Source organism: Schistocerca piceifrons, chromosome 3 (assembly GCF_021461385.2).
Source record: "Schistocerca piceifrons isolate TAMUIC-IGC-003096 chromosome 3, iqSchPice1.1, whole genome shotgun sequence".
NCBI classification, from domain to species: Eukaryota; Metazoa; Arthropoda; class Insecta; order Orthoptera; family Acrididae; genus Schistocerca; species Schistocerca piceifrons.
Genome location: NC_060140.1, coordinates 68062619 through 68076749, shown reverse-complemented (window position 1 = coordinate 68076749; position 14131 = coordinate 68062619). Strand labels below are relative to the sequence as shown.

The following is a 14131-nucleotide window of genomic DNA, read 5'->3' as shown; positions in this document are numbered from 1 at the left end:
TACTTTGGTGCATGCGTTTTGTACAAAAAATACTTTGCCGAAAGAAGCAGAGTTGAATTCATTAATAGCCTTATGTGTCATCACTTTAAGGCCCACCTGGAATACCAAAAGCGACTCATCTTACATCCAGACACTCTGCAGAATTTTTGCCTAAAACAATGAAGAAAAGAGGAACAACGGGGTATACGCACGAGAGTAGCCCATCGAAGAAAGGCATGTTATTGGCCTGCTGACTGTATTGCTCCCTGTAAGGCACTATGGTTTTTTTTTTTTGGTCATCAGTCTACTGACTGGTTTGATGCGGCCCGCCACGAATTCCTTTCCTGTGCTAACCTCTTCATCTCAGGGTAGCACTTGCAACCTACGTCCTCAATTATTTGCTTGACGTATTCCAATCTCTGTCTTCCTCTACAGTTTTTGCCCTCTACAGCTCCCTCTAGTACCATGGAAGTCATTCCCTCATGTCTTAGCAGATGTCCTATCATCCTGTCCATTCTCCTTATCAGTGTTTTCCACATATTCCTTTCCTCTCCGAATCTGCGTAGAACCTCCTCATTCCTTACCATATCATTCCACCTAATTTTCAACATTCGTCTATAGCACCACATCTCAAATGCTTCGATTCTCTTCTGTTCCGGTTTTCCCACAGTCCATGTTTCACTACCATACAATGCTGCACTCCAGACGTACGTCCTCAGAAATTTCTTCCTCAAATTAAGGCCGGTATTTGATATTAGTAGACTTCTCTTGGCCAGAAATGCCTTTTTTGCCATAGTGAATCTGCTTTTGATGTTCTCCTTGCTCCGTCCGTCACTGGTTATTTTACTGCCTAGGTAGCAGAATTCCTTAACTTCATTAACTTCGTGACCATCAATCCTGATGTTAAGTTTCTCGCTGTTCTCATTTCTACTACTTCTCATTACCTTCGTCTTTCTCCGATTTACTCTCAAACCATGCTGTGTACTCATTAGACTGTTCATTCCGTTCAGCAGATCACTTAATTCTTCTTCACTTTCACTCAGGATAGCAATGTCATCAGCGAATCGTATTATTGATATCCTTTCACCTTGTATTTTAATTCCACTCCAGTACCTTTCTTTTATTTCAGTCATTGCTTCCTCGATGTACATATTGAAGAGTAGCCTTCTTAATACGAGCACTTCGTTCTTGATCGTCCACTCTTATGGTAACGATATGTAATGACGTCAGTTCCCTTCTTTAATGCATACATTCGCTCCCAAGTAACTTTAGTTTTGGTCCGTAAATTGTAAAGAATGAAGGCTAGTTTTAGCAAGTGAGCAAGGTATGCAGTGTGACTCTGCCAGCCTGTGTCAGCAGTAATTACACATCAGTTCAGAGGGACACTAAGACACACACATGAAGGGCTTAAGTATAAAGTGCAATCAACCTCCCACGTCTTTTAAAACGTGTAACTGAGTAATTCTTCGCCTGGAGCTCAACTTGGGTAATTTCATTTGATATACCAGTTGGTTATAATTAAAGTGGAGCTACTCACAGAGATTCACTGTGGGTTGTACGTATTCTATGGCAGCAAACCTTGGTAGATACTCTGTAATGCGTTCGTGCACTAGGTGGAAACCTGGCGTTGTGAATGCAAGACAGACGTATAGAACCGTTCCGTATATAACGGATTAGGGACATGGTGTGGGTGGAAAAGGTCACACAATTTAGAAAAGCGATATCTTGATTTTATTATGAACCACTTCAACACAGTTTGTTGAAGACGTCAGCGAGGTGCTAGATCCGTAAAACTGTGATCAACAGTTCTTCACAGCAGTTCCGGTGGAATCTGAGCAACGTGATCCTGTATAGAGTCCTTCAGATCAAGCAGAGCGTGAAGGTGTCCCAGGTAATGGTGTTTATTTACATATCCCCAGAGCCGAAGTAACATGGGTTCAGATCAGAACACCTCGCAGGCCGTGCATCTGGAAAATCTGTGGAGATAACACGTTCCTGGAAGATTACATTAAGCAGATCTTTCACTGTGAAAACGACATAAGGTGTTGCCACGTCTTGCATGGGAACAGTGGTTTTCATACAGTTCCGCCCTTCCAAACCACGGTTTCCACGCTGTACAAGGGGGTGCCGACCTCACGTACAGCTGACAGCAGCCCTGTGTGTATAGTCTTCTAAGAAGAACGGATCGAGAGTAAAGGGTTTGAGAATCCATACAATGCAGTCACATCAGTCACGTACGGCGGGTGCATTGGCTCTTCCTCCGCAACACGCGGTTTAACATTACCCGAAATTCGGGAATTCTGTGTATCCACTGCACCATGTAGTGTACAATGTGCCTCGCCATTCCACAGAATATTTCCCGGCCACCGTCATGGACTTCGATCCGTGCCACAGACGGAAGAGAAATTTCAGAACGCTGCTGGGGATCGCGAGGTATCAGCTTCTGGACCATCTGGATCAGTGCAAAATAGACCACAAAGCTTTCGGTACATTTGACTATGGGATGGACAACTCTCATGTCACCCCACGAGCAGCCCCACTACCCTGGACACATACTGCATGGCCAGTTACAACAGCAACTTCGTCAGTAGCTTTAATCGGGATAGGACACCTTCCTCCTCCAGTGGCACACCAAGTTCACGCATATTTTCGAATTTCGTTTTCACCTTCTTTAAACTATTTAATGATATCGGGCCCCTCCTGAGACCTTTCAGTCAGCGATACTCTCTCAATGCAGCATTGTAATTGCTGCCATTCACAAAAAACAGTGTAACTAACAGCACACGGTGTCTCTTCTCCGCAGCCATGCTGTTAATTCACTTCTCGGGTTGTCAACGAAAGCGTGGATGTCATACCGTCATATAAACACTTTACAGCGCCAGATTAGGAACTGGTGGTCACACTTCGGTTCCGCATTAACGTACTAGAATATCTACCAATTTTCGCCGCCGTATGATAATTACAGCTAACAATGGACCCCCGCGAGTGGCTAAACTGTAATCTAACCACCCGTTACAACGCAGCCACTCAAGAACTGGTTCACGGTCAACATTTTCTGTAGCAAAAGAAGAAGAGTGTTTAGAGTTTAACACTTCCTCTCCTGTGTTGTCATTAGAGACTCGGAATGGTGTAGGGTACGGGAGGAGAGCACGCGTGACGTTCACAAGGAACCATCCCGGTATTTGCTTTAAACGATTTGCAATTATCAGTGAAAACCGAAACGTGGATGCCCGCACGGAAATCTGAACCGTCGTCCTGTCGAATACGAGTACACTGTATCCTCACTGCGCCACTTGGCTCGGTCGCTCGGTAGTGAACGCTGGATGAAGCGATATTTTTGCCTCTCCGGTTTCCTCGGCATGTAGAGCCGTGTTGATGTTTCCATTTCACGCCCAATACACCGACTACCGACCCCAGCCGTCTTCTGCAGGTGGATCTTGAATTTTTATCTTCGAATTAAAACCATTTAAATATTCCAGAAATTCCTCAAGTTCTTTCGTTCCATGCTGCCACAACACATACATGTCAACCACGTATAGACGGAGAAACATTGGTTTGAACTTGGCAAATACCTTTCAAGCAAAGGACATAGGGGGCCTCAGGAGGCAAACGCGCATTCAACTATAAACAGCGCTGCAATACCAACAATAGGTCACAGTCTGGTCGGAGTCCAGGCAACGAGTACAGGTAACACCACAACGCGTGGCACCCGAAGAAGACGATTGGGCCGGTCGTCGAAACAGTGTGCAGAAAACGGTAAAAAACAGCTCGTCTACAGAGCCGGATGTACGTATTGAGAGATATTTCAATCAAACCAATAGCTGCCACTGCCACAGATTCTCATCATTCAGAAAATTTGTGCTGTTGAGGACACCACGAACTGAGACAGTGTTATGTGTACCACAGTTCTCGCCGTTCAGAGGCTACGACATGCGCCGGGGGTTGGAGGTGGACTATGACAGCGCGGGCCACTACTCGACCGACGCCTTCAGCGAGGAGGCGGAGCGCGTCATAGCGCGCCACGACGCCTCGCGGCCGCTCTTCCTCTACCTGTCGCACCTGGCGCCGCACGCCGCCAACCCGGCGCAGCCGCTGCAGCCGCCGCCGGGGCCGCTGCCGGACCTTCGCCACATTGGCGACCCCGCCAGGAGGGCCTACGCAGGTAGTTGCGCCGCTCTGCAGTAAAGGCTGCAGCGCACGAGTTCTCACAGTTCTTTTTAAGTGCCGGTGCACTGATGTTTATGAGAATCTCAACATAGAGGAAAATGGCGAAATCTGATGATAAAATCTGCTAAATTATTAGGCTGCTCCATATTCCTCTTCAACTTCTTCAGTGTTCGAAGTTTCGATCTCTCTGCTGAGATCTTCTTCAGAATTTCATTGGTGCCCCTGGATGGGTTCAGCCATACAGGTGCACCAATCCAATCTTGAATAAGATCCCAGCAAAGTGATTGGCACTTGGAGCAGTGAAGAAAGATGAAGAGGAATATGGTTCAAATGGCTCTGAGCACTTAACTTATGAGGTCATCAGTCCCCTAGAACTTAGAACTACTTAAACCTAACTAACCTAAGGACATCACACACATCCATGTAGCGGTCAGCGGTTCCAGACTGTAGCGCCTAGAACCGCTCGGCCACACTGGCCGACTAAGAGGAATATGCCGCGTCGTAACGAAACAGAAGATTTTATCATCAAAGGCAAGAGCTTCAAAAGCGTGCAAACTTATATAATGATGATATCTTCTTGGGTCACCAGATGTGATGAGGCGTCATTCTGTCGGCGTGTTTCGACAGGCTTCCTAGTCATTATCTTCAGGCGAAGTGTCGGTTAGAGGTTCATTCAATTCATTTGTAGCTGCAGGATCAGAGACTCCTCTGCAGAGGGACAAGGAGGTTGGTACCAATCGGTGTCGCCAGAAGAGATGTCGCTACTGGTGATGGAGGGTAGGGTGGAGGGTGTTCTACACCTCGAACCCAGGTGCTATTTATTACACTAGCTCCCTCTGGTGCTTAACTTTATAGCGTCATTGACGTATTTTTGCTAACGTCAAATCCCGGTTGTGCTCCGCGTTGGATGTGGCATTTATATAAAAATACGATATGACCACTGTGATGTCAAACAGGCAAGGACAGTGGGAGGAATAAACCAGGATGTGAAGCCCCCAGAAAAACCCTCTACCCTATCCTCCACAACGGCCAAGAAATCTCTTCTGGAGGCACGTGACTGGCCCACCAGTTGGACCTTCTACAGAACGTATGCTCTCCAGCGGCTGTAAGGCAACCAACAGACGCTAAAGTCGTCGAAATATTCCGACTACTCGAATCACGACTCGGTTGACAGTCTGAGAAGATTTCATCAACAGCATTTTCTAAAGAAGCCTGAATTCTTATGTAGAGAACAATGATGTACGTAAACTCCAACTCGGAGCATAACTAGCAACTCTATACCAGTATAATGGTGTCGGCAGAGATAGTGCCAGCCATGTTGGAGGGTGGGAACAGTTGTGGGCTTCAACCTCTTTGACCCGAGTTTGCAGATCGTCAAGTGGGGAGAACAAAAGGTCCAGCGAAGTTCATGTCGAAACCATACACTTTTCTTACCATAAATTATGGTACAATGATGCTCTAGTTCCGTATCCTGTGGGCAGGCTGGGCGACGAATCCATGTTCCTTAGTGGTAGTGTATCGTCCGGATCGCAACCACAGCGGTAAATAACTCAGAGTGGCTTGGAGCAGAACTATGTCGCTGACCGGGCATCCGACGGCATCTGGCGCTGATGGTGATGCCTCACTGTCAAATGACATCTGAGTGAGAAAGCTGACCAGTCCGGCAGTGGCTAATGGCAAAGACAGTGTCATCCAGGGAGCAAAGTCTGGCCTATCCATGATTTCTGGATAGTGTTGCCAGTGATGGGAGTCAGAAACTGGGCAGTACCAGTTAGGATCTTCGTTAGACCCTCATGCCCATCGGTGCTAAATACAGGATCAAATGGCAAGTAGTTTTGTAGAACGATGCTGACTGGTGCTGCTGACTGCAACCAGAAGATGGTGACTGAGACAGTGCTTCTCCGGTCGCCATGATGGTTGCTTACTCAATAGCAGACGTCAACTCGACGCCATTTGCCGAGTGGTTGGCCACTATCTGTACATGCCACAACGCAGCACTTTGTCGTGTAGATGCCCTGGGTGTCATTCCGTCCCTCTTTCGTAATGCTAAAGAGCATTACTGATTTTGGTAACATCACTGGTTACAGAATGTTAGTCGTATGGATTGGTCCTGATATGTGATGTATTGTAGAATACACAGCTTCGAACAGTCAGCAGCAGTTATGCGGTCAATTAAGCAATGAACTGTAGACGGTGTGGCTAGCGTTATTCCATCAGCATAAAATAGTATAATAAGGCTTCTGCGTAGATCCTATAGTGTTCTCATAGTCTTATGGAGAACGTTAGTGTTAAACCCAAATGGTAAGTGAAGGTCATTGAAATTAATTGGAGAGGGGAAAGTAACTCCTGAAGTATCACCATGTACTTTAAGTAAGCTCAAACGGTACAGAATGAGCCGGCTGGTGTGGCCGAGCGGTTCTAGGCGCTTCAGTCTGGAACTGCGCGACCGCTACGGTCGCAGGTTCGAATCCTGCCTCCGGCATGGATGTGTGTGATGTCCTTAGGTTAGTTAGGTTTAAGTAGTTCTAAGTTCTAGGGGACTGATGAGTGGACTGATGACCTCTGATGTACCATAGTGCTCAGAGCCATTTGAACCTTTTTTTTGGGGGGGGGGGGGGGGGACGACAGAATGCAGGTCATTGAGAAATTGGTTTATCGTTCTGTTGTTCATCAGCTCGTGCAAGCCATACTACTTCTGTATTGATGAGGGTGTGGAACCATAGAACATAGGAAACTCGAACGTAAATAATAGAAATGTCCATACCCATGACGCCACAAAAATGGCGTACACAAACCGTCATAGAAATCAAATATGTGTGGAGTACGTGCGATAACTATAACTACATTTGTCATCATGTCAACGCAATCGTCTGCTTGTTGAACTCATAAATCATCATCTATGAACCACATATATAGCTCAAGATACGCTACAGGTCAGTGTACCACTATGATCCAAATTTTTGAAAAACTGATATACGAGCGTCGTTCAATGAATAATACACCACAGTTTTTTCACAGAATGCGTTTATTCTCATAAGTTAAAATTCGGTGGCAATATCTATCAACATTTCATTTACATGTACTTTTCTTGTACTTACTCTCCGTTGCGTCTCTAGTCTCATGCTAGCGTTGCGAAAGAACATGTATTCCCTGTTTCTTAAAAGCCCTTGTTCTGTGCTCGTAGCCACGTTTTCACTGCATGAGTTACGTTGTCAACATGTTCAAAATGTATCCCACGTTGAAAGTCACTGAGTGGCCCAAACAGGTGAAAGTTCGGGAGCTGCAAATCCGGGATATTGAGTGTATGAGATTCTGCTGTCCAACCTAATTTGGAGCTCAGTTTCTCCACTTCCTGTCGTTTCAGCTCTCTTAACCCAACGCCCAAAAGTACCACTAACAACTGCATCATTGCCATACACAGCACACAAGCGTTTATGGACGCTCAGCACCGTTTCTTCTTCCGCAATGAAGAATTCAATTTCAGTGCGCTGCTTGTAACTAATGTCTCGCGTAGACATACTTTTGGTGGTTCGCTAGGACTCTGCCATCTATAGGAACCTGCAACACGTGCAGAAGAAGTTGGAGCACCTAAATTGACGTTTTCCTATATGTACATTTTTTTCTGAAAGCAAGTTGGTTTTACTAAGGATTCCAACACGCCATATTATTCCCATATCTTTGGGCTGCAAAACAGTATTTTTCAACATAATCACCGTTTTGTCGACGGCCTTTCCCCACCTTATTAGGAGAGTTCGTGTGCCCGCATGGTACCACTTTGTTGGTCGACGTAGGAGTCAACATCTTGCAGCACAAATAATCTCCGCATATCCATGTACTACTTCCCGCGGAGTGCATATTTCACTGGAGTAAACAGATGGAATTCGGAAGGTGGGATACCCTGTCTGGAGGATGGATGAGGGAGAGTTTATCTTTGCATCGCGAGGGAGGACATCAAACAGAGCAACACCTTCAGAATACAAAAAGGCCGTCGCCGTGACTTCACCGGCTGGGTGTGCGGCTTTGAAGTTTTTTTCAGAGGAAAGGTGGTATGGCGCCAATCCGTGGATTGAAATTTTGTTTCCCGTTCGAAGTGATAAACCCATGTTTCATCGCCTGTCAGTATGTCTGACAAAAAATTTTCTCGGGAATACGCAAGTAATTCCACACAGATGGTCCGTGGTTTCTCTTTATGATCTTCTGTTAGGCAGCGGGGAACCCAGCTGGCACACACTTTTGAGTACTCCAAAACTGTTGGAGGAGTGTGTCAGCAGTACCAACAGATATTTCTGGTTGTACAGCGAGGAGTTTGACGGTGATCTGGCGGTCACCTAAGAATGAGAGTGTCAGCATGTTCCAACATCGCAGGAGTCACATACGTGTACAGCCGGTCAGCGCGCGTGAGGTGCACAGGTCTGCCCGAACCTGTTGCGATGATGACAGACGCCTCGGCCAACAACTCAACACTCTTTTGTTTACTGCCAGCTCTCCGTAGACATTCTGCAGCCGCCTACGAATATCGGCGATGCTGTGGTTTTCCACCGAAAGAAACTCAATGAGAGCTCCCTGTCTGGAATGCACCTTCGTTAGGGACACCATTTTGAAGGTTACGTATAGCGCCGCTACCTATCGAAACTTTATGAAACTCTAGGGGCCGAACCGGAGACATTCCACGATATCCCGTAGCAAATTTTGCGATTTTTCGACCGAAATTGGTCGAAACAAATGTGTTGCATTACTAACTGAACGCTCCTCGTATTTACTGAACCATTATTTCAACGAGGTAACACTACACCGCTTATTCCCCGTTCTACACTGACGTTGCTAGGTAGAGTAGGTGTTTGACTGGCGAACAAATACTTCAGATCGCTCATCCGCTAAAACAATAGGTCACGTGGTCCTACGAGACTGGCACATCCCTCCTGGTTATCCCCATGATGTACACTAATGGCCATTAAAACTGCTACACCAAGAAGAAATGCAGATGATAAACGGGTATACCTTGGACAAATATATCATACTAAAACTGACATGTGATTACATTTTCGCACAGTTTGGGTGCATAGATCCTGAGAAATCAGTACCCAGAGCAACCACCTCTGCCCATAATAACGGCCTTCATACGCCTGGGCACTGACTCAAACAGAGCTTGGATGCCGTGTACAGCTACAGCTGCCCATGCAGCTTCAGCACGATACCACAGTTCATCACGAGTAGTGACTGGCGCATTGTCACGAGCCAGTTGCCTGGCCACCATTGACCAGATGTTTTCAATTGGTGAGAGATCTGGAGAATGTGCTGGCCAGGGCAGCAGTCGAACATTTTCTGCATCCAGAGAGGCCTGTACAGGACCTGCAACATGCGGTCGTGCCTTATCCTGCTGAAATGTAGGGTTTCGCAGGGATATAATGAAGGGTAGAGCCACGGGTCGTAACACATCTGAAATGTAACGTCCACTGTTCAAAGTGCCGTCAATGCGAACAAGAGGTGATCGAGACGTGTAACCAATGGCACCCCATACCATCACGCCAGGTGATACGCCGAGGTGTATGCCGATGACGAAATCACGCTTCCAACGTTCACCGCGATGTCACCAAACACGGATGCGACCATCATGATGTTGTAAACAGAACCCGGATTCATCCGAAAAAATGACGTTTTGCCATCGTGCACCCAGGTTCGTCGTCGAGTACACCATCGCAGGCCCTCCTGTCTGTGATGCAGCATCAAGGGTTACCGCAGCCGTGGTCTCCGAGCTGATAGTCCATACTGCTGCAAACGTCGTCGAACTGTTCGTGCAGATGGTTGTTGTCTCGCAAACGTCCCCATCTGCTGACTCAAGGATCGAGACCTGGCTGCACGATCCGTTACAGCGATGCGGACAAGATGCCTGTCATCTCGACAGCTAGTGGATTCGTTACAGCGATACGGATAAGATGCCTGTCATCTCGACTGCTAGTGATACGAGGCCTTTGGGATCCAGCACGGCGTTCCGTATTACCCTCCTGAACCCACCGATTCCATATTCTGCTAACAGTCATTGGATCTCGAACAACGCGAGCAGCAATGTCGTGATATGCTAAACAGCAATCGCTATAGGCCACAATCCGACCTTTATCAAAGTCGGAAACGTGATGGTATGTATTTCTCATCCTTACACGAGGCATCACAACAACGTTTCACCAGGAAACGCCGGTCAACTGCTGTTTGTGTATGAGAAATCGGTTGGAAACTTTCCTCATGTCAGCACGTTGTAGGTGTCGCCACGGGCGCCAATCCTGTGTGAATAAAAAGCTAATCATTTTCATATCCCTGCATCTTCTTCCTGTCGGTTAAATTTCGCGTCTGTAGCACGTCATCTTCGTGGTGTAGCAATTTTAATGGCCAGCAGTGTAGCATGGAGTTACGTAGGTGTAATTGTCATGCAAGCTCAGTTCCCCCCGAGGCTTATCTGGGTTACGGCCGTGGCCGCTCTCGATTCTTTATAGCACGAAATCAGCTCCAATGTACTCATGAACCATTAATATCATCACAAGCATAACGGGTATCGTGCTGTTTATTTGGATAAACTGATAGTTATGTACAAATTCTATCATCCTGTCACAATGCACAATATCATAACCATTTTATTTTAAGTTGCGGTAAAGCTCTTCGCGTTTGCTAGGTTCATACTTCGAAGTTGTCTCGGTGCATTACTAGCCTACAGCTTCATTTGGCTCGTTTAGTTTTATCTAGATTTCATTTTAAATATGGAGTACGGCTTTTAGTGCGCTTTTTGTTTACAACTTAAATGGGAATGGTGGGAGGTGGCTCTAAGGTAGTTACATTTCGGCAATGACTTGTTAAAGAGATTCTTTGGGAGTAGGCCTACTCTTCAAGACCAACTCCGTAATACTGCTTTTCAGCATCCATTTATTCTTTACACCATTGTTAAGGATTTCTTGTAAAAGAATTTTTACTTATTATTTGTACCGATCACGTGAGGATGCGTTTTCTAACGACGCGAAACCGGTCGTGATTTTTTAATAAAAAGTATTATACATGCTGTGCGGATTGTTTCTTTCAAAATATGATAGTCAGTATCCATTTGAATGTTACATGTGTATGCTTCAGATTCAATTCTTGGAATATGATGAATATACGATAGGAATTATCTTACAGTATAGAAAAATGGTGGTACAGTGTACGCGCACAGTAAGTAAACCTTCGTTATCTAGTCACCTGCATGGTGTCACAATTTTAATGAGTGGCAGTGTAATTAGGCACTGAGATGCAAATATGAAATCTGATCTTAAATCCTTTGCTCTGCACAATACTTTTCCTACCTTACTGACGAACGTTTAATTAAACACCTGAGGTGTGTTGTAAAGTCGACAAAGATTTTAATTTGTTGTTAAATTTGTGTTTGAAATTTGCATAACTAGTGATAAACACAAATAAGTTAGTTACAATCCACTACCATTCCACTGTTTTCTCTGTTCTGTTTTATTTCACTTCCCTATTCGTTTCTCAATATACAAGATACATTCACTTTAATTTCAGCTGTACGATTACCTAATGCACGTCATTTTATCAGATTAATCTTCCCCATTCGATTTCAATCAGAAACCCCATTCACGAATCAATCACGACGTAATTAGAGGTAATGTAACTTCTGCAGCTGGATAGGAGAATTTATTCACTTTTTCTTGAGTTAATTGCTTGTTCGCCGTGTAATGGGTAATTTTATCGAGGTCAGTGCAATATTGTGACATATAAATATTACGTATGTTCACCTTGGCGTCTTATGACTGTAATCGAATATTCTTTATTCTCCATGATTTCGTTTGATACATCCAGTGGGATGTATGGCTTTGTACGTTTACTGCATCAGCATTCCGGCAGCCTGAGAGCGAACGGTGAAGCCAACAGTGCAATCATCCCACGTCATCCCACGAAAGAAATCCACAACTGTTCACACAAGTTCCGGTAAGGTCATGATGACCTTCTTAGACTGCAGAGGCCTTCTGCTCCTCGAGTTCCTCGAGCCTGGAGCCACTGTCAACGCTCAGCACTATGAAGCCACCAGGCAGAAACCACGACGCTCCAGGAAGTCGAAAAGCCCAGGAATTCTGTCGGACGGAAACATCTGCTCCCAGGATAACGCCCGCCCCGACACTGACAAATAGGACGAAGGCTACGCTTCAGCGCGATATGACCAGGAAACACTGCAACAACCTTCGCGCAGCCCGGATCTTTCACCGTGTCATTTTCGCAGCTTTGGCGACCTGAAGAAAGACATTCGTGGATGTCGATTTCAGTCGGACGCGCAAGTGAAAGAGTGGGTGTGGCTGTGGATCCATCAGCGGGTGATTGCGTTCTGCGAAACAGGAACTGACTGTCTCGTCTCCCAGTGGGATAAATGTAGTGATCACTTTTGAATGGAACCATCCCATATTTCACTTGCGGCGGATGTTCGGTTTTCAATTGCCTGCTGTTAATACACGAAAGAGGTCCAGACCAACATGTGTTTACGCTTGCGAATATATGTGTAGGTGATACCTTTAGTTCTTTTCCGACGAAAACTTCGGCGATGTTCATAGATTTTATGTGTATGGGACGGCAGTTATTATTCCACAGTCATAAAAGTGTTCCGTCTGCCCTATACCCGTTTCACTGCCTTTTGAGATGCGTCGTTGTCCGTTTAAGTTTCCCACTCCTGGTTTTCCTTCGGTTGTGTAAAGTAAAAGCAACGTAGAAGAAGTCTGCTGCGAGACATGTACAGTACTACGGCTGGACCAAAACTTCACACTCTAAGAACAGTCGCAGTACCTATATTTCACACATAGTGTGCTCGTAGTTGTTTTCGTGGAGCAGACAAATTTCCCGCAACATTATTCCACTACGCTTCCTTAAAAAAGACCAAGCCATTTCTTGGAACGTCTCACTGTAGAGTGTAGCGTTGATAGAATGCTCTCGAGGATATTAAACGACGAGAAATGGCCGTTCCCTATCGAGGAAGAAAATACTGTTGACCTGATGCTTTCACGTGTAGCTACAGTTTCAGGTGCCATCCCTTATCTTGTGTTCGCTCTGCTTGTGGCTTATTGTCAGCTGTGTATTCATGTTTTTTCCTCCTCATAATGCAATACAGCTGATTGATAAGTTGTTATGTAACAGCACGAAATCTGCATGTGGCCTGATCTGCGACACACCCTTCCAAATTTGACTGTGATCAAACTTTTTCGTGAATCCCAATAGCGGTCATCCTGATGAGATTAATCTTCGAGCCTTGTTACCCGAGAGAGTTACCTAACGAAGTCGGGTTACTTTAGTTACCGTGTAAAACACTATTCCTATTACGATTCTGCCTTGATAACAAGTAAAGAATAGAATTTTAACCGTTAATGTACACAAATACCAGGTAGAAATAATTAGAGTGCTGCTACTGACAGAGGTTAGGTGTGGGCTGTAATTATGGTGCGGCGTCGAAACTTGACAGATATTCCAATGTGTTAATGTAGAATGCGATTTACGCTTGAAAAAAATAGTTCGAGTTTTGGCCAGCAGGTGCCAATCTGGCGCTGTATACCATTTCTTCGACGTCTCCGATGCTCATATTCAGTAAATTGCAACTGGTGGCTAAAATTGGAACTATTTTTTTCCAGTGTAAATCGGTCCTGCATTATCGCATTAGAATATCTACCAAGTTTCGTTGTTACACGATAATGACAGTTCATACCGAACCTCTTGAGCAGCTGTGCTTCGATAACCACCCAGTATTTCACTCACAACCTCAATGAAGTAACATTCATTTTAAAGATGAAAAACCAACTTTCGATACCAGTGTTACTGAAAATGTCATGCACACTATACCAGACGATAATACCACAATGCAAAAGAATGTTAAACGTGAAACGCCTGGTTAAATCCGCAGGACAGGATAGCTAGAATTTTGTGGAAAGGGGCCAAAATAAGGAACTGTCAGTTACACTTGAACATACAACTT

The 14131-nt window shown here is 45.3% G+C and overlaps 1 protein-coding gene across 1 annotated transcript in view; it reads left to right on the top strand.

Moving 5' to 3' along the window:
- Positions 1-14131, top strand: part of LOC124788397 (arylsulfatase B-like) — a 375465-nt gene that overhangs the window by 144457 nt on the left and 216877 nt on the right. Inside the window, 1 exon segment of the mRNA XM_047255663.1 lies at positions 3886-4141. Within this exon segment, the coding sequence (XP_047111619.1) occupies positions 3886-4141 (256 nt within the window).